This window comes from Prunus mume, linkage group LG7 (genome assembly GCF_029339155.1).
Source record: "Prunus mume cultivar Tortuosa linkage group LG7, ASM2933915v1, whole genome shotgun sequence".
NCBI classification, from domain to species: Eukaryota; Viridiplantae; Streptophyta; class Magnoliopsida; order Rosales; family Rosaceae; genus Prunus; species Prunus mume.
Genome location: NC_142704.1, coordinates 20,235,766 through 20,261,085, shown reverse-complemented (window position 1 = coordinate 20,261,085; position 25,320 = coordinate 20,235,766). Strand labels below are relative to the sequence as shown.

At 39.6% G+C, this 25,320-nt stretch overlaps 1 protein-coding gene and 3 pseudogenes across 2 annotated transcripts; 2 read left to right on the top strand and 2 right to left on the bottom strand.

Moving 5' to 3' along the window:
* The first annotated feature begins 899 nt into the window (after positions 1–899).
* LOC148915714 (uncharacterized) lies at positions 900–6,952 on the top strand (annotated as a pseudogene). The gene is made up of 9 exons (XR_016122000.1): positions 900–1,034; positions 3,005–3,099; positions 3,745–3,974; positions 4,056–4,306; positions 4,412–4,485; positions 4,569–4,899; positions 5,583–5,639; positions 6,267–6,316; positions 6,410–6,952. The product of XR_016122000.1 is annotated as an uncharacterized LOC148915714 (transcript).
* A 601-nt stretch (positions 6,953–7,553) lies between these two features.
* Positions 7,554–9,666, top strand: LOC148915713 (uncharacterized). Its single transcript, XM_089041447.1, has 3 exons — positions 7,554–7,729; positions 8,166–8,281; positions 8,644–9,666. The coding sequence occupies exons 1-3, from the start codon at positions 7,616–7,618 to the stop codon at positions 9,125–9,127; spliced, it is 714 nt and encodes a 237-aa protein (XP_088897573.1). The 5' UTR covers positions 7,554–7,615; the 3' UTR covers positions 9,128–9,666.
* Positions 9,667–9,947: 281 nt separating this feature from the next.
* On the bottom strand, positions 9,948–12,319 carry LOC148915712 (subtilisin-like protease 4 pseudogene; annotated as a pseudogene).
* Positions 12,320–14,874: 2,555 nt separating this feature from the next.
* LOC148915711 (subtilisin-like protease 3 pseudogene) lies at positions 14,875–15,241 on the bottom strand (annotated as a pseudogene).
* Positions 15,242–25,320: the final 10,079 nt, after the last annotated feature.

Below are 25,320 nucleotides of genomic sequence, written 5' to 3'. Positions count from 1 at the left end.
AAACTTGGTCAACATCATAATATGGAGGAGGAGTTATTTGGTGAGTTTTGTGAAATCCAATCCCAAAAACTATAAAGGTCCAATTTACCTCTTTTGCTTGTTTTAAGTCAGTTTTAAAAACCAAAACCTTTCTCTCTCTCGTCCCACCCACGCAGCCTCTTTTTCTCTCTCCTCTATTCAAATAACACGCCTGGTTAGTGGGCGATGATTCACACGCTCTGGGCCTCCACCATGAAATTGGTCACATTCTTCGCCTTTCACTCCTTTACACATCTATACCAATTTCCAGCCCCAAATATAAGAAAAATTAAGCCAAAATTCAAGCCAAACTCAGCCCAAAAATGGGCAGCTTCAAAACAGTGATTTTGTGGTCTTTTCCGGCCAATTTGGCGCCACAATCATGTAATTACATCCAAAATACTCTCTTATCTTCCCTTGGTGTTATCCCTTGAAAATTCAAAGTGAATCCATTCCAATTTCTTTGATTTTGAAACTAAAATTTTATTTTTAGAGATGAAAGTTTGCCTCGAGAGCTTTAAATATGGAATTGATCGTTGATTTAAAATATAAAGTTACTTCTCTTGATGTGCTTAATCCGTAGGTAAGATCATTGGCCGAATGTTTGAAGTTTTTTTATCGTCAGAAAATTACTCAATACATCTGCCGGCTGTGGCGGCCCGTCAGCGAGGTGTCAAGGTTGGGTTTTTGCCCATCAAGGCCCCAAATGGCAAAAGGACAAAAAGAAAAGAAAATTTGTAAATGAAAATATCCATTTGACTCCTACCAAAAATCTTAAATGAGGACACGTGGCGGAAGTGACCCATTTCATCTGCGGTCTCCCTCACCGACCTGTAACGCTAGCACAAGTGAGTTCAGGAGCCGTAAGCTGTTGCTTTACAACTACCAAGTACTTTTCGAAAACTAGGGCTTTGGAGGAAGATTACACAGACAACGTTACACACTACACAACACATACTCCTCGTACTCTTTCACTTCGTCTCTCTTCAACTTCTTTGTCTTCTCTCTCTAAAAAGGTAAGAATGTTTCTGTTTCTGTTCTTCTTAACGTGTTGTTCTGCTTAAATGGGTTTTGATGTTAGCTTGTGCTTTTTTTGTGTGTGTTTTGCATTGGAGGGAAATTCAATTCTTTGAGGTGTTGAATTGGGTTGGGACAATTTTGTGTGAGTTTATGACTAAATGGGTGAATCTTGTTTTGTATGCTCTCATTGATTGTTGAGAGCAAATGTGGAAGTAAAATGAAGAAATGATTATTCCAATCTTTATGCAAATTTTGTGTAAGAGGTCAAGAAAAGTTGTAATGGAAGTCAATATTTGTTTATTTATTTATTTTATAAAAAAAATTCCCTTAGTTATATCTGCAATGATTGAGGTTGAGTTATGAATCATAGAGAGTGCTTTGATGGCTTCTTGGCTTCTTGGATTCAGGCTCTTAATAAAACGTTGTTGTCCTAGAGGTGGACTCTCTGCTTTATACTTTCAAATGAGTAGGAACTTGGTTTTAGTTCAATAGCCACTTTTCAGTATTAGATGTTAATGATACATAAACTATGGGATTTGCTAAAATTGATGAGCTAGAGTGGTGTTTAAGAGAGGTTTTGTATAGTAGCAATGCTGGAAAGTTATCGCTATACACTGATTATATTTTGAGTTGGATAGTGACTTTGGTTGAAACTTCTCTAATTGAAAATTTGACATGCTATTTTTGTGAGAACTACCCTCTTTGTAATTTTTGAAATTGTGATCTACATGCAAAGAAATTTGTTACACTGTACACAGCGTGCCAATAACTTTTATTTAGTATGAAGTTGTGGGGCTTGCTTCTTATAAGATAGTCGAATCCTCAGTTATTATAAATACCCCTTATTAGTAATTCATTATGGAGAGTTTAGATGTGATATTGAGTAAAGCTTATTTTCCAGAGATTGGGGACTTCTTGGTGTGAAGCCAAGACATCTTTCCATCTATTGCTTTATCATTGTGTTCGCTTCAGCTAAATTACCTAAATACTCAATTCGTCCATATCCTACGTCATCGAGGATTAGGAAATGCTTTTTAGCAGGTTCTTAGAACTTACTTAAACTTCGGACAGCTAGTTTTTATCTTCCTTTTTTTTAAATTATGAGAAATAATAAACAGATAGGTAAGCATACCATCTAGTTAACAAGTCATAACCTTAATTTTGGGCACTGTAAAAAGCTTATGCTTGAGTTTTCACCTTTGTGATATCAGTGCTGCAACTTGCAAGTGCTAATAAAGTTTTTATTTATATATTTATATGGGTTGTTAGTCTCAACTCTTCACTATTTATGTATGGTAAAGACAACAACAGACTGCTTGTTTCTTTTCATATTGAATCCCCATCTACCATATTTCTTCGTATGTAATGCTATGCAGATTTTGTACTCTTTAGTCATTCTTGCGTATTCAGCTTGAATGGGGATTATACTTTTTGAATTAGACTCTGTTTGTTTTGATGCGAATTAATTCAGCAGAAAAATTTTCGTATTGAAAACCTTTATGATGCCTGTTTAAGTGGAAAAGACTTTCCACTTGGCAAATATTTTTTGGGATACATGAGCTTTTCTGTAGTTCTTGTCATGTAATGTTTTATTTTTTAATTGGAAGTCTGGATATGTTTTCTGAGGAAAAATAAAGGATAACTTTTTTTTTTTGGGTGAACAGAAAGGATAACTTTACCTACCCTTATGTTGAGTTAAAGCCTTGACCAAAACACAATAATGAAGAAAAATAATCTTGATGGAATTTAGGTAGAATTCAGGGGATTCCCCTAAAAATGATAGTTTCTGTTTAAACAGATGGACATAGTTCATTTGGCTTCCTTTATAAAGATATTTTTGAATTTTTTTGACCATATTTTCTTTTTTGTTTTTGTTTTATTGGTTTCTCCTACCTTACCATAGTTCTGCATAGTCTCCAGTTTATGCTTACATTTCACCTGCATTTATGACGTTGTACGTTGATAGGGATATGTCTTGTGATACTGCAAAAGAGAATGCATCTGTAGTTGACTCATCTGTTACTGAATGGAAACAAGACATGGGAAACTCAGATGATCCAGGTAACAATAATGGAAGTTCTTTCTTTTTATAATTTCATGCCACTTTTGATTTTGATATACTTTTATTAGTTTGACATAGATTAGCTGTTTCACAAGCAAATATACATTATTGATGTGTTGAATGCAACAGTTTTAAAATTTTCAGCTACTACTGATGTTTAAGATCTCTGTTGTGGAAGTGTTCCTTTATAAGTTCTTTGGTGAATGTACAAAGTATGATGTTGTGCATGTACACTGTTTTACATTTTTCATTGTGTAATACATTCTCGGATCATCATATAGCTTGTATTGTTATGTGCATTCGACAAATTTCCAGTTTATGTGGGCTTGGAGTTGGAAGGTGCAGTTGATGATTTTTCATGCTGTTCTTGGTTTCAAAGATGTACTGATATCTTTCATTTATATATTTTTGACAATACATATATTTGTAGGAGATTAATTTCAGTGTTTTTAACTAATATAAAAATGCTTTTGCCTTTACTTCTTCTACAAGGTAATATCATTTGAAGCAATTAGATAGATAGATATTGGCTGCTTGATTTAATCATCTTCAGTTCATGTATGCATCATGCAAAACTTTGTAATACATTTTCTAATTTTCATCTCAAGCTGTGATCTGTGGATGATATGATATTTTCTTGTCAGATAGTTCAAGTCACAAAGTTAATGAGGAGGGTAATCCTTCTAAGTCAGAAGAAGGGGGGCATTGTCATGATCAGGGTGGAAAAACAACTGGAAGAAACAAGGGTACTTTGTATGATACAAGATATTTCATCATTAAGAGTTTGAATCATCAAAATATCCAACTATCAATTGAGAAAGGAATTTGGGCTACTCAAGTCATGAATGAACCAATTTTGGAAGAGGCCTTTCATGTAAGATCGTCTATGTTTTAGTATCATGCTTTTCTTTTCCAATCTAGATACTTTATAGGGAAGCATATGGTTGTGTTGCAGAATTCTGGTAAAGTAATTTTAATATTCAGTGTCAACATGAGTGGTTCCTTCCAAGGGTATGCCCAAATGATGTCTTCTGTTGGATGGAGGCGAGACAATGTATGGAGTCAGGAAGTAGTAGAAGTAATCCATGGGGGCGCAGTTTTAAGGTCAAATGGCTGCGGTTAAATGATCTGCCTTTCCAAAAGACTCTTCATCTCAAGAATCCATTGAACGAGTACAAACCTGTTAAAATTAGCAGAGACTGCCAGGTTTTTAGTTATTATATTAAGTGTCTTCTGATTCTTTTTGTTGTTTTTTTATTCTTCTTGGAAGAGTGTTTTAAAATATGACTTGGAAGTTCTGTATTCTTTCAGGAGTTATCTCCAGATGTTGGAGAAGCGCTTTGTGAGCTTCTTGATGGGACAAATGATGTGAATGGACTGAATAGGTAATAATTTCACGCTTCAAGATGAATTTACTTATTTCTAAGCCAGTTCATGAGCCTTTTGTTATGACTTTATTTTGGAACAGTACTGCTATGGATGATTTTCCATCAAAAAGGCCTTGTATAGAGCCTCCATGTTCATTAGGTGAGGAAGAGTATAATGTAGGCGCCATGCATCTCTCATGGTCCCAGGCACCCATGCACTATCCCTCCTTGCTTTACCAACATCAGGCTGAAGCAAATTTGCCTGTCAACTCTGTTGCATCAAAAGTTACAAGGGCCAAACATTCTCGCATTAATGGACACCATTCTAATATACGAGTGGACAGGGGTTTGTCATCTCGGTTTGATGTTTGGGGTTTGTCTGCAGAAAGCCGTCTAGCAAGTGTTCTTACTGAGGATGATTTTCTGGAAATGGTATTATGTTTCTATCTTTGTATCTTTATTTCTGGACTACTCTTCTTTTTTCCCCATATCTTCACTTTAGGCCTGTAGTACTGTTTAAAATCGCCCTTGCAAATTAGTGAACTTAGAGACATGAAAGGCAAATGGTGATATCCCGTTGAAAATAATTTGAAGCTGAACTTAGGACTTGCTCGTTGTAGTATGTTAAGAAGGTACGGGCTTTAAATCATTGAGACCAAAAAAAGAAAAAAATTTAAGGAAAATGTTTATTTTGATTTACTCTTGTTGAAATTGTTGAAGTTCCCAGCCATGTTTTCTAGTCTCTCTCCCTCCCTCTCTCTTTCCAAAGTCTCTTTTCTAAAGTTGTGTATACATTATTGGGAATTGGGCCTGGGGGTTAATGAAGCTGAACTAGCTCACTGTAGCTTAACTAGAGTATTCTAGTTTTGCTCGCTTTATTCATAAGACTTCCATTCTGAATGCTCTGACAAGGAAAGTTCACATTTTTCATTTTTTTAAAATCTTTATTTGTAATGTTATATTTTCATTTTACTTTTGATATTTAATCTTATTTGTCATGTTAAATCTCCATCTTAATTTTGATAATTTAAATCGTAAATCTGTTCTGTTGAGAACAATCTTGTCATATGTTATTGGAATGTTGTCTCTGATAATTGTACTTCTTGTTATTGCAGTCTTATGAAGAATACCTGGAGGCCCAAAGTAGAAGTAGCAAGGAATTATCTCTGCCTGTCAGTATGCTATCTAAGATTATCTAGTTGACTTTACTATGTGGTTTATATCCAAATATGTGACAGTATGATAACTTTAAAGCCTTGTCTTCTTTATGATCAATTGATGCGTCCCTTGCTCATAATTTCTGGTTTTTGAAAAGCAGTCTCATAGCCAGACTTGTATTTTTATTTTCCCTTTTTTGTTTTGTTTTCAAGTTTATATATTTAAGTGCATATTTCCTCAGTGGATTTAATATTCTTTATACATTTAATAAAACCTGGAAATAACTGGATGCCTATCAGTTGGACATTCTGGCTGATGATCATAAAATTCATCATAGGAATTAACCTCACTTGTAGAGGGACTTACACCATTCAGTGAGAGCCTCGAATGCTCTTATGTTATCAAGATTGTCAGGATCTTTGATTGCATCCTTCATTGGAATGTCTCTTGCTTTATTCTATGTAGAAATGCTCTTGCTGAAAATATTAGTGTTGGGATAGATTATTCATGTGCTTGTAGAACATTCCCCTTTGCTCTAGAATTTGACTTCAGTGCCCTGTCCTTTTATCTGATTGGACTGCACATTGTCTCTGTAAGTGGATAGAAATGCAAATGCTTCTAAAGTAACCCCTATTTGACAGGGTTCGAGACCACATGTGTCATCAAGAAGTAAAATGCAGGAAGATGATTTGTAAGTACAATTTTATTGCTTAAATGATGAACCGAAAGTTGAGTATTAGCTTGGTGTGTAGCTTGCTGATTGGCTTCATGAATCATTCTGCAGAAGCTCAAGCTATGGAATTGACCGCAGCTGCTCAAGGAAAAGGGCTCACCATTCATCCCATAAGAAATCACAATGCTAACGCAGCTGTGACTTCCCTTGGTCGTTTTTGGATAATAGCTTTGTCATCTGATGGAGTTTTGCGTTTCCTTCAGGCAATCATTCAGTGAAGTCATTTCTTTATCTGTAAACCGTTGTGTCCTGTTCTTGTACACACGTCTGTTGTTTAATGTTCCATAATGTGACTGGTGTTGGGGCTGGTTACTAAATTGTACAGTCATTGAATTGGCAACATGGCCCCTACCCTTCCTCCTCCATGTTGACCTAGATTAGATAAATGAATGCTATGAATTCAGTGGTGCATTTTTATATGGTCACTGACTCAGAAGCGTAGTTTGTTTGGATGTAAAATTGTTGACGTGCTCAGATGCTGGTGCATGAATGATTGACATGGATGTAAATGAAGTTAGAGCCTAGATGCGTGTATGTGGAACTAATTCACAGAAGCTTGATGATCAGTGTTTACTGAGATTTATTTTTCAGACAGGGATCAGTGTTTTCTAATTATGTAATTGTCGTGTAACTCCACACCTTGGCGATAATGTAAGGAGCTGCTGTCTTGGAGATGGAGAAGCAGGAGGTATCGCTTCTATGCAAAAATGTTTAGTTTAGGCAACATGCGACTGGCTTTGAGAACTAGGGATGCTTGGGTATGTTGTAAGCTTTTGATTTTGTTGTCTGGTCCATACAAAGTAGAATCCAATTCAGGCATGCATGGAAACCAAAGGTTCCAGTACTGATCATAATCAGCATTTGTTACAAGGCAAAACATGCGAAGCTTGTCCTTAAAAAAAAAAAAACCAAACCATTAAAATTTATCTTCATAAAAGTAGAATTATGAAGGGATATTGCTTGCCTCCTTCATTGGAATTACGGTTTATCGCATGTACAAAAATAATTCGTCAAAAACAAAAAAATGAAAAATTTCTTCACACATGTCAAATGCCATTGGTAGGAATGTAGCGTTCCTTGGGGGGGAAGGTGAATTCTCCATATTTCCTACATTTTATTAGGGACACTAATTTCCCAAGGAAAAAACGTATTCAGTCATAGAAAAGGAAAAATAAATAGCGAATATAAAAAGTTATTATGGCTGTGGCGGTAAATAAGTGAAGGGGTCTAGAGCAGAAAACGCAAAGCGAAAATCCGATGGAGTGCTCGTACGTTCCCCAGGTTAGCAAAGAGGAGGTGATAGCGAAGCTAAAGGACGACGGAGACTTCGACAGACTCCGCCGCAAGATCATTCAAAAGCTCAAGCACAACGTACGCACCATCTCTCTCTCTCTCTCTCTCCCCTTATTTGATTCTTTTCTCTTTCCTAGGGTAACGAAATTCGCTTGCTTCTCCATTTGTTTCTGTTACTTTGAAGAAATAAAAAATTAACCAGTGCTTAAATGCTAAAGCTTAGGGTGTTGGTGAGAATGCTGGAATTATATTCAATTTTGTCACACTATGAAAATCAAGTCTTTTCTACTGATTCATGAAGTATTAAGGGAACATTGTTTTTTAGCCAAACAATGTGAATGGGTTTCTCTTTTTTTATGTAATTTAATTTTAAATTTGGCCACAATTTGGACTTTAGGATTGGATTGGGGTACATTGAAAGCATGCATGAATGAATGTTTGGCAATTTTTTCCTTTTATGTTCCTGAGCCAAATTTGTGAGTGGATGTTCTGAAACAAATGCAATTGATTGCAGGATGAATTGCGTGAAAATATTATTACAATTGTGAAGCAATCGGCAGCGCTTAATCGTGAAGGTGCCGAGAATATGAAACCCAGACAACTTTCTGATGACATTTATCAGGAGGTTGGGTAAGTAACCACTTTCTCTCAATGACTTTAATGTGACTGATGACTGTATACGTTTATGTGGTGGTGGTTCTGTATCTCTTTGATGAAATACTAGAATATGGTTTTTTTGGGTCTAAATACTAGAAGATGGTTTACTAATTTTAAATGGAAGAAATTTTGTTCTGACTTGATAAGTCTCTGGTATCACTCTTCACAGTTTAATGATCGTAACATGGTAATTTTGTCTTCCTAGACTTCATGCTATAGTCACAAACTTTTATTTGATTTCTCTTCGATTTGGTTGTTGTCATAGGATACAAAGGTAAAATCATGTGAGATCCAATATTGACAATTTTTTCTTTTGGTGTGCTTCCAATTGCTAGGGACCAAGTAATGAGCCACATATCTGATGGTTTGTGGGGTATAATCAGATCAAGTGATGGCATGAAAAGTGAAATCACAGAAACTGTTGAATCTGTCTACAATAAATTAACTAACCCGAAAGGGAAAGCTGAGAGTGAAGCTTCCACACGTGATGTTCCAGTTCGCAAGGAAGCTGACAATAACTGTTTAGTTGTTGCTGCAGCCAAAGAAATTGATTATACGTTGTCTGGCAATGAACCAAAAGCACCACCGGGATTTTCTTTATCTCATAATCATCTGATAAACAATAATGATGAGTTACAGCTACCACTGCGTCATGTAAAAGGAGCCATGGAAGAACAAAAGGAAAGTTCACACCAGTTACAGGATAAGCTGAATGCCGATGATAACAGACTTGTGCCTGGATTTTGTACAGACATGGAGCACAAGCAGGCATGTGATGCTGGTGATGAGGATCCTGATGTGCCTCCTGGTTTTGGTTGATGAGTTTTCACGGTTATTACATAGCCATAAAATTTCAGAGACAATGCATTCAAGTATGCTTCTATGGTAACTACCTGAGGAAGCTTGCATTGAGTTCTTGCGGGGGGAAAGTTTCTATGCAATTTCCTTGAATAGAATGTGAGATGATTCATACTATTGACATTTTGTTGCATGAGGGCATCTGGCTCCTGGCTATGCAGTGTATTTAAAATGACTAGCTTCCTTACACCTGATGCCCTGATGTGTGAGCAAAACATGAAATCTGTATGTAGGTTTGGCAGGTCATGTGCAAAGAAGCTTGACAGCATTTGCAACATTTATCATTCTTGAGCAAGGTTTCTTTTCTCCACGTCTAATTCTTTACTGAAAGTGTGCAACATCTGGGTGAGAAAATTATAGGGTCATCCCAGTGTAAGTTAAGTAATTAGATTTCTATCAGTAGTTTTCATTACTGAATTAAAAATAAAACTTGAGTTAGATGTGAGAAAGTGCATTGGATTATGGTATTTCTATATTTGTGACATTGTTTTCTTTCTAAACGCCGCGTATTATATTTAATTTTTATTTAATTTAATTTTAATTATTCTTTCAACGGGAAGCAGCAGACCCAAGATTTCTCTATCTCTGGTAACTTGGGGTGTCAAATGGTTTCTTTTTGCCCTTTGCTTAAATTCTCCGAGTGGTCTTTAAATAGTTGTCATGTTATTGAAAAAACATAAGGAAATGAGTAGGTACAAATATGTTTGATCACATACAGCACCATGAACTTTGATGAAACTACAAGTCACCACGTGCCCACTATATGATATGCATCCATTACTTACTGGAGTTTAACAGAAATTGGACTCCTAACGACGTGTTTAGCAGAAACCCATGTTAGAAATCCTTGAGTAAATTCACCAGCTTTGCCTCTTGAACCAATACGGCTGAATGTCACTGAATACGACAGCTTCTGGTTCACCTTTGAGAAGTAAAGTGTTTTGGGATTGATACTCACATAGACTTCTTCTGGTGCAGTAACCTTGACTGCATAAGATGAATATGCCTCACCAACGTTTGTCACAGTTCGTGTGAATGTCTGAGATGGTCCCAGTGTGACAGAAAATGAAGGGTAGTTCAGCTCTCCTTCAGATATGCTTGATACCTTTGAGCACTTTGTTGGTCTGTGCACAAGGATACTTACTTCATCGTCTTTGTAGCCCAAGCCACAAAGATAAGGGATATAATCATCAGGTTGAATATCATATACTAATCCTGGGTCATTTGCCTTTGATGGATTGACATGGCCTGCACCGGTGGCTAAGACATCTGCAGGCTGAAGTGTTTCATCGGGAATTGGTTTTCCTTCCAAATTTAGAAGATCAGCTGAAGTCATTATAGCAGATTTGATGGCAGCTGGTGACCAGTAAGGGTGAGAGCTCTTGAGCAAAGCTGCAATTCCACTGAGATGCGGGCATGACATTGAAGTTCCAGAAATTATGTTGAAATTGATTTTTGAATTTGTGGTGTTGTCCACAGGGAATGGCCATGCAGCAAGAATGCTTACGCCTGGTCCAATAATGTCTGGTTTCAGAATACCTGGACTTGCCAGGCTGGGGCCTCTTGAAGAGAAGGAAGCAACGGCGGGAGTAGATGAGTCTCCGATGACAGTTCCTTTGAATAAGATTGTCGCTGTTGGTGTTGCTGTTGAATTTATATACGCTTTGATCTTCAGTCCAGCTGCATGGCTCACATGTGTTGCAGGAAGAACATGAACATCAGCTGATGTACTGAAGCCATCGGTTTCTTCGTTCACAAGAATCATGGCAGCACCTCCAGCATTTTTCACTTCCTCTCCCTTGGCAATTCTTCCTATTCCCCCACCTCGTTCACACAAAACTACCTTACCTTTAACACTGAGACCTTTCAAGGATCCTTCAGCGCACAATGCAGAATCTGCTTTACCATTTGCTCCAGCATAAACAAGTGGCAACAATGTTGAAGGGAAATCTTTTGGCTGGAAGAGAGATTCGCCATCAAATTCTTCTCCATTTCCAAGCTTTGCAGTGGCTACAATACGTCTATCTATGGTGCTTGCTCCGACTGTTAGAATCCAGGGGGCTTCATTGGAAAGAGTGCCATTAAATGGGCCAGAATTTCCAGCTGCACAACTTACAAATATTCCCTTTTGGATTGCTGCAAATGAGCCTATTGCAGTACTGTCTTTGAAAAATGGAACTGAAGCTTCGCCAAGAGAGATTGAGATCACATCAACACCATCCTGAACAGCCGCTTCAAGTGCAGCTAGTATATCGGCCTCGGGACAGGGTTCTCCGAAGCACACTTTGTATATTGCCAGGTGAGCATAAGGTGCTATCCCAACTGCTGTACCTTTTGCATTTCCCAGCACATCAGCATTCTGCACAAATGCACCAGCAGCTGTGCTTGCTGTGTGGGTCCCATGTCCGTCTATATCGTTTGGTGCCTCGGGTTGATCTCCTTTCAATGCCTGAGCTGCAAGATTGAAAGCCCTTGCACCAATTAATTTGTTATTGCAGTCTGATGCATTAAAGTCACACCTCCCTTTCCATTTTGCAGGTGGAGGGGGAATTCTCGCACCACTAAATGAAGGATGGTTGGGCTCAATTCCACCATCCAGTACTCCAATGATCACTCCCTTCCCGAAATTGGATTCTTTCCATATACCTGTCTGTTGATGCAGCCCCAAGAAGTTGGGTGTGTGTGTAGTTTTCCGATGCAATACTCTCTCGGGATGTGCTGCCACAAAGCCATCCATCTCCGTCATTGCTCTCACTTCCTCCTGAGTGAGTCTAGCTGCAAAACCACTGATCACTTCTTGGTACGAGTAAAGCATGCGTGGCTGATCATCTGAGCTTGATGTGGTAATGGCCGGCAGGAAAGATTCATGCCAGTTCTTCAGGTCTTCTGTTTGAGCAAAAACCCTGCCCTCTGGTTTCCTTACATGGACAATGTATGTTTGCAAATTGCTCCATTTAGTAGTGGTTGGAAAGAGGTCATTTTGCTGAGCAATTGCACAATAGAAGCTAAACAGGAAAATGAGAGTAAGAAAAGGGATCAAAGCCATGGCGAGCAAAACCCTTGTGAATGAGGTAGAAGGGGATAGTAGCTGATGCCTATGCTTCTATTATCTGTTGGGAAAGGATCATTTATAGGGTAAGGAATCAGAGAATTGGCCGGCATTTTCACAAAAGTGTCGAAATGTATCTGTTGGAGCTTTATGGTTCGGCTCCCAGTGAAGTTTATGCTATTGTAGCCTTATTATCGTCTTGTGTCCCATGGAGAATTTTATTTAGTGACTCTACTTCTCTTTAGGCGGCAACATGGATGCTGTGCAGGGTTTTGTCTGGTACTTTAGTTCGAGTTTAGTACTGTGTCCGACTGTCTTGCCAAGCTTGATTTGGTTTTACACTAGTACTGCATGTTTGACCAGTTCAAGGATGCGTCCATATTTCCTTCCAACCTTTTGTTTTGAACTGGACGGTTCTTAGCATATCTGTAGGTTATTCTCTTCTAGAAGGACCCAAGCCATTATATTTGTGTAATAATGGGTGTCACATTAATCAGCCATTTGTGTGATTTTTATTGTGTTTAGACTTCCATGTCCTTTACTGTTTGGTTATATTTTGGCACCAGCAACAATCTCATAGGCATTAGAGAAGGCATTGCGTTGTATTTGGAAGCCATATTTCTTGGTGAATTACTGGTTTCCCTCTTCTCATCTATTGTGAGATCGAGAACTTTTATATATTTTGTATGTGCTTAATTTCTCCTGTGGAAGTTGCTGTTGGAAATGTTTTCTTAAGGGCATTTTTTTTTTTGGGAGATTCACTATAATACCCAATATAGAAGCCCAAATTATAAATAAATAAATAAAACCATATATGAAATGGATTTTAGAAATACACCTAAAGCCCATTTATAACATAACAAAAAGGCTTTTAACTTCTTTTAAATTACAAAACTGTCATTGATTTCTTAAAACAAACCTAACTCAAAAACCTCATAAAAAAGCCCAAAACACTCAATGGGACATCAAAGTAATTTAATAATTAAAATTAAATTCAATAGCATCAGCTGTCATTTTTTGGGTGTTTTTTGGGTATGTTAATAGAAATTAAATGGTGTAAAGTTTATTTATAGTTTTAGTTCTAAGAAGGGGTATATTACTAAATATCTTTTTTTTTAAATGTAAACTAATCACGTGACACTTTGCAATTATAGAGAACAACGCATGTTTAAAAAGGAATATATTAAGCATATATGGGTTAGGCCATTTGTTGAAAATAGCGTGCCCGGCGGCCCCGGTCCCTTAAACCTGAGCTTAATCCCCCTCTTAGTAGTTTAGTTTAGAATATCAATTTGTAAAATATATAGGGTATATAAAAATTATATTTAAAACATCTGAGTAACAATTATTATTTTTATTAGTTTCTTTAATATGTGCTTCCAAAATTAGTTATATCTAACCAATATTCATTAGATATAAGTGATTGCTGTATTCCTCTTTAGTAAATTTAGGTCAAAGAATACATTTTCGGTTTGTTTATTACCTATCAAATGTGCTAGACATGAGTATATGCCCCTTTTAATATTATATGAAGGGCAATGCTGCTGCTCATATAAACAAATTTGAATTGTTATTTCTTTAGTTTTCCTTCTTACCCTCCTCATCCAGAGCTCCCAGTTTTTAGTATAGTCTTAGCTTGACCTCTGAAGATATGGTTTGAGGTTAAAGAGCAGTCTGATATGGAGAATGAGGCGGAGTGGTTTTATGATGCTAGTTTTGATATTATTTAAAATAGGGTTTCATTAGGTGGAGATGAAGAAGACAATGGTGGTTGCAGTGGTTTGTAAATGGTAATTACTTTGAGGTTAAAAATTGTGGAAGCTTTGGATAATTACAGAACATTCGAAGAAAACCGAGTATAACGAGCGGGTTACATCAGATCCGCTAGCTGCATTTAGTTATTTTTTTATTAAAAATCTTATAGCCGCACGGCTATACTATTTATGACACGTGGCAAACCGGGCGCTAGGCCCTAGAAGTCAGGCGGGAGGTCCTTGACAGTATAGCCGCGGGGCCATATATATGGTTAGTATAGCCGCTCGGCTATACTATGGTTTTTATTGTAAAATAGTATAGCCGATCGGCTATACTATTTTTGACATGCCTCCCAGCGTGCTTTTTTTTTTATAGCCGCGATTTTTTATTTTAAAACGGCTATACGAGTTTTACATGTGTGCGGTGCTAGCGAGTCCCACTGTCCTTTTTAATTATAAATAGTATAGTCGTGGCTATACGGGTTTTTTTAAAAGCCCGCTATACTGTTTATATTATTAAAAATAGTAGAGCCGCGTGGCTATAATCGATTTTTGACACATAGCGAAATGAACGCTAGGCACCAAGCGGGCCTTTTTTTAATAAATAGTATATCCGCTTGGCTATACTTGGTTTTTAATAAAGAGTATAGCCAATTGGCTATACTACGGTTTTTTATTATAAAATATAGTAGTAGCCGGGTGGCGATACGCATGATTTTTTTATTTTTTTAAAGTGTTATTGTTAATGACATGTTAATTAAACATGACAGATATCGGACTTCTAACACTACGATAAAAAGAAACCCACTTCCGATATCCTTCAGCAAATTGGTTTCTTGCTTCCCAAGTACTGTCGTTTGTTTGAGTAGATGTCATTGCTGTCTGCTTCACCTCAGTGAATGCAATTACATCAGGCACGGTGATATCAACACCGTTGAGAATGCAGAGCCAACATTAGTCACTGTCCTTGTGTCTGGGCCTGGGACCGTATGCAACCAAAAGTGAAGGATAGTTGAGTTGTGCTGCAGGTATGCCTTTTGGACTTTAGCACTGTATGTTGTGTTGTGTGATCATACCTATCTCACTGTCTGTAAGATTCAAGTCACAAAAGTAATTGCCATACTCATCAGGATGGATGTCGTAGACTAACCTCATATCGCTTGCTTTTGATGGGTTAACATGTCCAGCACCAATAGCAATGAATTTGGCTGGAAGAAGATCAGAATCAAGAATTGGGTTTCCTTCAAGATTTAAAACATCAGCTGCTGTCATGATTGCAGATTTTATCGCGGCCGGAGACCAGTCAGGGTGCGCACTCTTGATCAAAGCTGCGATGCCACTTGTATTTGATCCCTCTTTGATTTGATTGTTGCCATAATGTTACAAAGTAGAATCATGTGATTTCTGTCATAAGATTACAAATTAGCGGGGAAGATCAGTCTGCAATGGAGAAGCCAGTACACCATATCCATATGTGTGGTCATTTCTTTCTTTCATAGGACAGCACATTTAGTTACTGAAAGTTGACAAATTTGCATGGTACTTAACCTGTCTTGGGAGCCTATCTTAATTTGGCAGATTCAAATTTTGGTCTTCACTCAAGGCTTGGTTATCTGATATAAGATACTATTTGAATATGAGTAACACTTAAGGTCAATTGGAATTTTTGATATATTTCATTTGCTTTCTTAAGAGGAACAACTAGAACAGCCTGTCTAAATGAATTCAAGTGCTTCCCCTTTACTTGGTCAAGATATAAGTGCACACGAACTTTTCTTCTTTTAATTTTTTCTAGTTATACAATAAAACATATTTATATTAGAAGGATGCATATATATTGATATCACTTTCTGGGATACATATAGAGGTTGCTGTAGAGTTTAAACTGAACTTTTCTAAGGTGTGAGTAGCAGCATCCTATCGTCATTTTTGAATGCGACAAAAATTGGGCTACTAACTGTTGGTGTGTAATCCTTCAATGCCGAGTTTTTGGAGCTAAAGGAATTGTGTCTGCTCTGTTTTCATTTCTTTTAGTAGTTTATTTTTTTTTTTCTTCAGCTTTATTGTGCACCCTTGGATCACAGTCCAAGTGTTTTAATCTCTAGCATAGGATTAAGTGACATGTGTAAGCATCTAATAGGATGCTAGAACTTGAGCTTATTGTAAATATGGTACAGGGAAGAATATCTCTTTTTTTTCTTCTCTCTGCCTAACGATTATAACCAAACAAAGTGGAACAAATATGAAATATACAGAAGCATTTTTCATTCTCTAGAGCAACGCTCTCTCTCAATTTTTCTGTGATTTTCTTCTTTGCTCCCAAAATATCCAAAATATGAAATGCTGAAACAAAGAATTCTAACATGGTATCGCGAGCCAGGTTCGATTGCTTGAGCTGGGCGTGAATCTGTGATTGAATCGGAGAAATTGGGTTTTGTTTGAGCTAAACTTGAGCTCATCCTGAAGATCGCGATTTCTCAAATCCAATGTCTAATATGGCAGGATCGAGTACCTCTGAGCTACGAACTCCAATTTTCAATGGAGAAAATTATGAGTTATGGAGTATCAGAATGAAAACTATTCTGAAATCTCATGGTTTATGGGATCTGGTCGAGAATGGGTTAAGTGACCTAGATCCGAAGAAGGAGAAAGAGGAGGCTGTAGACACTGAGAAGTCTATGGTGGTTCAGACTCTGATGAAGGATGCTCGTGCACTTGGATTGATCCAAAGTGCTGTTTCAGATCAGCTATTTCCAAGGATTGTGAATGAGGAAACTTCGAAGGGAGCTTGGGATATTCTGAAGCTGGAATTCAGAGGAGATAAACAGGTACGAAATGTCAAATTGCAAGGGCTGCGTAGGGAATTTGAATATACCCGCATGAAGGATAGTGAATCTTTATCTGTATATCTGGTTAGGTTCGTTTGATATAGTAAATCATATGAAGAGTTATGGTGAGGAACTATCTAGAGAGAGAATTGTCCAGAAGCTATTGTTTAGTTTGCCTAAATCTTATGATTCTATCTGCTCTGTAATTGAACACTCTAAGGACCTTGAAACTCTTGAGGTTCAAGAAGTTGTTGCTTCACCGAAGAGCTTTGAGCTCGATTGGATAGACACACCGAGAATTCTACTAAAAGCCTCTCTAGTCCGAATGTTGGTAGGAAAAACCCTGAAAAAATGGAATTGCTTCAGCAGATCAAATACCTCAGAAAAATTGGAAATCCAATGACGGAAACAAAATGGCCTGCAAACATTGTGACAAATTTCATTATGGCAAATGTTGGTATGAAGGGAAACCCAAATGCCATGGTTGTGGGAAGCCTGGACATATGATCAGAGATTGCTATGGACACAAGAATGTGCAGAGAGTGAATTATGCAAATCAGGAGGAAGATTGTGGCACTTTATTTTATGTGTGTAATGCTGCAACTGATGTGAAGGTAAATCACTCTTGGTCTATTGACAGTGGTTGTAGTAACCACATGACAGGAGATGAGGGACTTTTGGTCAATATTCAAAGGAATTTGAGCTCTAAGGTGAAGATGGGAACTGGAGAAGTGGTCCCAGTTGCTGGAAAAGGGATTTTGGTGATAAAAACTAAGTTAGGCAAGAAGCACATTCATGAAGTAATGCTTGTACCTGGCCTTGAAGAAAATCTGCTTAGTGTTGGGCAAATGATGGAACATGGCTATCACCTTATGTTTGGAGGAAATGTGGTGAGTGTTTATGACAATCAGTCACTAGAAAATCTGATTGTGAAGGTGCAGATGACAAATAACAGATGCTTTCCATTGACAATGATGCCTGCGAGTGAGTTGGTCCTAAAAGCAAGTGTCACACATTGCTTGCAGACATGGCATAAGAGGTCTGGGGCATTTAAATGAAAGAAGTATAAAATTGCTTGAGAATCAAGGGATGGTTCATGGCTTACCTCACTTGGAGCAGAAGTCAGTTGTATGTGATGGTTGTATGCTTGGAAAACAGCATAGGGATTCTTTCCCTTTGGAATCCACTTGGAGAGCTTCAAACCCTTTGGAATTGGTTCACACAGACATCTGTGGACCAATGAAAACAGAATCACTATCTGGAAATAGGTACTTTCTACTGTTTACAGATGATTTTACTAGAATGTCATGGGTGTACTTCATCAGAAATAAGTCAAGTGCATTGGAATGTTTTAGAAAATTCAAAGCTATGACTGAGCTGCAAAGTGGGTATAAGATAAAAGGCTTGAGAAGTGACAGGGGTGGAGAGTTTCTATCTGGAGAATTCAACAAGTTTTGTGAGGAATCTGGTATTCAAAGGCAGCTAACTATGGCATATTCTCCACAGCAAAATGGAGTGGCCGAGAGGAAGAACAGGACAGTAGTGGAAATGGCCAAGTCCATGTTGCATGAGAAAGGTGTTCCCTATGAGTTTTGGGCAGAAGCTGTAAATACAGCAGTCTATTTGCTGAATAGATGTCCTACCAAGGCTCTTAACAAGATAACACCATTTGAAGCTTATACTGGCAGAAAACCAGGAATTGCCCATTTAAAAATATTTGGATCTCCTTGTCATGTGCTTATTCCTTCAGCATTGAGGCATAAGCTTGAAGAAAACAGTCACAAGTGTATTTTTGTAGGCTATGGTCTCTGTGAAAAGGGATATAGGCTGTTTGATCCAAGTACTAGGAAGATAATTCTGTCCAGAGATGTGCAATTTGATGAAAATGGCTTATGGAAGTGGGAAATACAAATGAAGAAGAGATGGTAGTCCCTTTGCCTACTGAGAATCAAAGCTGTGAACCAAGTCAAAGCTTGGATACATCACTGCAAATGGATGAAGAAGTCACATTACAAGCTAAACCAAGTCAAAGCTTGGATACACAAACTCAAATAGTTGAAGATACCACTCTGCAAGATGAAGGCATAGGTGAAAGTTCTCATTTCTTTGATCACACACCAAAGAAATGGAGAAGTGTAAGTGAAATCATGGCTAAGTGTAATGTGTGTATCATGGAACCTGAAAATTATGAAGATGCAGCTCAAGATGAGTCATGGAGAAAGGCAATGGAAGCTGAACTGGAAATGATAGAAAAAAATGACACTTGGAAACTTGTCGAGAGACCATTTGCTAAACCGTGATTGGTGTGAAGTGGGTCTACAAGACTAAACTGAATCTAGATGGTACTGTGCAGAAAAACAAGGCTCGTTTAGTGGCTAAAGGCTACTCACAAAAGCCCGGTATTGATTACAATGAGACTTTTGCCCCTGTGGCAAGGCTAGACACCATTAGGACTTTGATTGCTCTTGCTGCACATAAGGAATGGAGCTTGTATCAACTAGATGTGAAATCTGCATTTCTTAATGGAGTTTTAAAGGAGGAAGTATATGTGGAGCAACCACAAGGATTTGTAAAGAAGGATGAGGAAACAAAGGTATACAAGTTACACAAAGCTTTGTATGGTTTGAAGCAAGCACCAAGAGCTTGGTATGACGAGATTGATGCCTATTTCAACAAGGCTGGTTTCAAGAAAAGTCCAAGTGAGGCAACTTTATATGTTAAGGCAGAAGGTTCAGATGTTCTTATTGTTTCTCTATATGTTGATGACATAGTGTACACGGGTAGCAGCTCTCAAATGAATTGAAGAATTTAGGAGAGATATGATGGAACACTATGAGATGACAGATTTGGGAGTATTACACCATTTTCTTGGAATGGGGGTGATACAGTCTAAACAAAGCATTTTCTTGCATCAGAAGAAGTATGGACAGAAGCTGGTTAAAAATTTGGTTTGAAAGATTGCAAAATAGTGGCTACACCACTTGCAATGAATGAGAAGTTAAGTAAGAATGATGGAAGTAAGGCTGCAGATGAAGGAGAATATAGACAAATTGTGGGCAGTTTGCTCTACTTGACTGCAACTAGGCCTGACATAATGTTTGCAGCTAGCCTCTTGGCAAGATTCATGCACAATCCCACCAAGAAACACATGGGAACTGCTAAAAGGGTATTGAGATACATTCAAGGAACAATAGACTTTGGAATTGTATTTGAGAAAGGAAAAGAAACTACTCTTATTGGCTATTGTGATAGTGATCTGGGCAGGAAGTGAAGATGACATGAGGAGTACCTCAGGGTATGCTTTTACTATGGGATCGGGAGTGTTTTCGTGGGCTTCAATTAAGCAAAATACAGTTGCTTTGTCTACAGCAGAGGCAGAATATATAAGTGCTTGCAGAGGCTACTTCTCAAGCAAAGTGGCTGAGATTTGTACTTGAAGATTTTGGAGAAGAACAGATTGAAGGAACACAGATAATGTGTGATAACACATCAGCAATTGCTATGGCAAAGAACCCTGTTTTCCACCAGAAGTCAAGGCACATTAACAGAAAGTTTCATTTCATTCGAGAAGCAATTCAAGCCAAGGAGATAGAACTTGTCTACTGCAGAACTGAGGAGCAAATTGCAGATATTCTGACTAAAGCTTTGCCTAAGGACAAGTTTGCATACTTAAGGGAATTACTTGGTGTTAAGTCGCCTAAAGGATTAGAAGGAAATGTTGGTGTGTAATCCTTCATGAGTTTTTGGAGCTAAAGGAATTGTGTCGCTTTCTGCTTTCATTTCTTTTAGTAGTTTATTTTTTTTTTCTTCAGCTTTATTGTGCACCCTTGGATCACAGTCCAAGTGTTTTAATCTCTAGCATAGGATTAAGTGACATGTGTAAGCATCTAATAGGATGCTAGAACTTGAGCTTATTGTAAATATGGTACAGGGAAGAATATCTCTTTTTTTTCTTCTCTCTACCTAACGATTATAACCAAACAGTGGAACAGATATGAAATATATAGAAGCATTTTTCATTCTCTAGAGCAACGCTCTCTCTCAATTTTTTCTGTGATTTTCTTCTTTGCTCCCAAAATATCCAAAATATGAAATGCTAAAACAAAGAATTCTAACACTAACACCATGTTCAGCAGAAATCCATTGCAGGGAGCCTCGAGCAAATAACTTATGGCCAGCACTCTGACTATAGCCCTCATCCTCTAGGTCAAAGTCACTTTGTAAGTTGTCGTCTGTTTCAGCTTGGTGAACACAATCTCCTCAGGCTTTACTTGAATGCTTACTCCCTCTGGAGAAACAACCTTCACAGTGTAATTTGATGAAGCTCAGCCAACATTAGTTCATTGTGATTCGTATGCTTTTTATCTTGGAGCAGCTTCACTGTTTTTTGTGTTATTGCTTCTACCTCTTTGTCTTTGTACTTGAAACCGCACAAATAAGGAATGTAATCGTCTGGTTGGATGTCATAGACAAGCCCCAGATCGTTTGCTTTGGAGGGGTTAATATGGCTGCACAGTGGCAAAGAGTTCAGCGCTGGAGCATAATTGTAGTCAAGAATGGGCTTGTCTTCATGATCTGGTACATCAGCAGTTGTCATCATTGCACACTTAATAGCAGCTGGTGACCACCAGGGTGTGAGCTCTTGAGCAATGTCATGTACCAGTCAGACGAGGACATGACATCGAGGTACCGAACTCACCAAAATGATGAGTCGACGACGTGCTCCAAGAATATTTCCTCCAGGTCCAATAATGTCTGGTTTCAGAATCCCGGGGCTTGCTGCATATGGACCTTGTTTATACCCAAAATAAGCAACCTATGAGAGCCAGACACGTGGAATAAAACCGCGCTCCACTATGGTAGCCTTTGACACCATCCCTACTGAACCCGTGGCTAAGGCAACATTTCCTTCGGGGCATGTGGCAGTCCCACAATTGGAGTCCACAGTCCTACATCGAAATTTTAAACAACTTGCACACCTCCCAAGGTCTATAAAAGAGAATAATTATCCCAAGAAGGAGGTAATCAGAACTTACGGCATACTGCCTATTGATCTGTAGTCTAACTTTACTAAATCCGTATTTACTTAAGCATTGGAGAGCCTTCGGCCGGTACCACACCGGTGCCCTAGGTCTTACTGAGCGCTTGCTATCTTGCATCACATGCCCTACCGAGGCCTGGGAATACCAAGGCTCCATATCACTAAGTTACGCGAAAGTGCTAAACCATTTTTCTAGGCCAATAGCTTGGCGCTGTCCGTGGGAATCGACAGAAAATTGACCCATATTTGTCCGTAATACATGGGGACCACTTTAGTACCAACGCTCTTATCGGAGGAGGGGTTACCGCTCGCAGTGCCAAGCGGTGCTACCTCGCTGCCCTGCACTCCTTTGGTAATACACTAGTAATTCAAACTATCACGAGGCAGAGCTTCGCTCAAATCACTTCTTCGAAGGATATGGCAAAGCTCCAAGAACATAACAACCTCCTCTCGCCCAAAGTAGACGAACCACCGCCGCTCAATCAACAGAAACGCAGAATATCCAAGCTACGAATCTTCCCGAGTCTGCACTCCCAATCGCGAAGAAGGGGAAGATGGGGCAAAGGCAACGCCGCAGCTTCCAAACAGCTGGTAGTCCTGCCCACGGTACTAGCCTCACATACCAAGAAGGTTTACACCGATTGTCGCCATCGAATCAACGCATAAGGCCGAACGGCAGAGTCCCCTATCGATTAATGCCCACCACTGTGGGACTCACTGATGAGGGTCCTTGAAACAAATCACCCTTAGAAAGGCTAAAGGTTTGAATCGGAGGTAGAATCTAACGATGAATATGTCCTCCAAGGGCACCGAATCGAATCGCCTTCGTAAACTCCCACGAGTATTGGAAGGCAAGACCATCGAGTCCGTGGAGAACTTTCAAGAGTATGGTTTCGAGGAGGTCCCGAGCGAGACCCCGCTATCCGTCGCTTCTTCCAAAAGATTCGTAAGATGGAGAACGATAGAACCCGCTCCCAAGAGCCCGACCGGGCAAGCCGCCAGACTGCTCACCGAACGCATAAAATGTTCGCGGTGTGATAGGGATATACAGCCTACTGGATACCGCGCTCTACACGAGATCGAAGACCCTTAACGCACCTTCACTCATTCCAATCAGCAATGGATGCAAGGGTCTAAGCGACGAAGGGCAAGGTGTCTGTTGTTCCCATCCTCCCTTACCAAGCCGCATTAAACCGGTTTTACCATTTGGAGCCGGGATGGTAGACTCCTTCGACGAATTGAAGCAGATTTTCCTTAATCATTTTATGATCCAGACAGACATCAGACTGGCCGATGATCTGATACGATTCGACAGAGAAGACGAACCTCAGGAGTACGCAGCACGCTTTAGTCACGAGTACTCCGTGTGTCCAGAACCGACGATAGGCAGCCTACGATGCCTTTAAGAGTGGCTCGGTCCTCTCACTTTCGCACTCGCATACAAGCAAAGAATCGCGCACATATGACGAGTTAATGAAGCAAGCGGCATCCACGCCAAGGCGAATATTTCAACTCAAATCGGGCCTTCAAATCGGCAAGATGAGCCAACATTGAAAGGTTATCCTGCAGAGATCACCATACCCCACAAGAAAGTGTGACGAGCCTTCGACAGGGCACAAGCGAAGGATGACCGTGATAATCAGCAGGGAAGTTGAGAAGGGACGAGGAAAATGCGGTCGCAATGACCACCGAGCACCATTGCCGAACCACGATCGCACGTGGGAAGTCTTTACTTTGTTGAACACGACCTATGAGGTAGTCTTGATGAATGAAAACGAGATAATACCCAAGCCAAATAACCGAAACCCCAATCGGCAGGACAATCGGGATACGAATAAATTCTGTCGATACCATCAAGATAACAATCACAACACTGAAGACTGCATAAGCCTAAGGAAGATCGTTGAGAGATTGATTCGAGAGGGATGGACCAATATATTGCTAGACCTCAGCAGTCACTAGTTCCGAACGCAAACCGACCAATCAACATGATCAGCACCATCAGCGGAGGTCCCACTTTGGCGGGATTATCAAACCGATCGGTGAAGCATTACGTTCGTGCAGCTCACTACCCTCAAGTCTTCGGCATAGAGGTCAACCAGCACAACAAGGTGCCAAAGGTGGGATGAGAACCTATCACTTTCTGTGAGGAAGAAGAGGAAGGGGTCATTTATCCCCATGACGACCCGATGATCATCCGGGCTGAAATCGCTGACTATGATGTGGGACGGTGCTGATCGACAATGGAAGCTCGTAAACGAATCTTTGCCGATGCTTTCAAGGGAATGGGAGGGCAGATAGCGGTCGGGCAGATAACCCCATTGTTGAGCTTCTCAGGACCTAGTCCACCGGGCGGTCGGCCAGCATCGTCTTCAAGGTTCCCATGGAAAACAATGATCTACGACCAATTCCTTATTGTTGACTACCCGACGGCATACAACGTCATCATCGGACGAACGGCACTCACCGGAATCAAGGCTCACCTGTCCATCCACATTGTTGATGAAGTTCCCTACCGCAATGATATCGGCATCATCCGAGGAGACCAGCCACCACGGACGTGCTATGCGACTGCTCGAAATTAGTAGCTTGCAAACCTCCAGTGGAAGCCATGTCGTGCATGGGCTATCGAACGGTAGCGGGCCTATAGACGACCCAATAGAGGAAATGCCAACACCGATAGCGACCCCTGCCGAAGAACTCAAAACAGTAATGCTGAATGAAGAGTATCCCGACCGGTGTGTAAAGATCGACACCACCCTCAAACCCCACCACCGGACGCAGTTCATTGACTTCTTGCGACACCATGCCGAGGTCTTTGCTTGGTCTTATGACGATATGCCTGGCATATCCCCGACGTCATCAGCCACAAGCTCAGCATCTCCCTTTCCTATAAGCCCGCCGATGGCGACGTTCTTATGATGCCGAACTACGAGGCCATGCGCGAATTTGACAAGCTTAAAGTCATCGGCTTTATTAGGGAAGCCACGTACCCTGTCTCGCTTGCAAACTCGGTCATGGTTCGAAAGGGCAATGGCGGATGGCGAATGTGTCAAGACTATACTGACTTGAGCAAGGCTTGTCCAAATGATAGTTTTCCTTTGTCCAGGATCGACCAGCTTGTTGACGCGATTGCCGGTCACGAGTTGCTCAGTTTCATGGACTCCTATTCGGGATACAACTAGATCTTCATGCACCCTGCCGACAAGCGAACATACGGCATTCATCACAGATCGGGGATCGCATCGCATAACGTTATGTCGCTCGACTTGAAAAACGAGGGGGCAACATATCAAAGGCTTGTCAACCGAATTTTTGCCAAACACATCGGCAGCATCATAGAGGTGTATGTCGACGATATGCTAGTCAAGGCCGAACGATAGGGGAGCATTTAGAAAACCTGGCCCTCATGTTGGTATACTAAAAGATTACCGAATGAGACTAAACCCAACGGCGCGCCTTCGTGTGTCTTCGTGCAAGTT

Excerpts from the sequence above, each read along its gene's own strand:
- LOC148915713 (XM_089041447.1), top strand. The coding sequence starts at position 7,616 with ATGGAGTGCTCGTACGTTCCCCAGGTTAGCAAAGAGGAGGTGATAGCG. Across the intron at positions 7,730-8,165 it reads TTCAAAAGCTCAAGCACAAC|GATGAATTGCGTGAAAATAT; the intron begins GTACGCACCATC and ends AATTGATTGCAG. Across the intron at positions 8,282-8,643 it reads GACATTTATCAGGAGGTTGG|GGACCAAGTAATGAGCCACA; the intron begins GTAAGTAACCAC and ends TCCAATTGCTAG.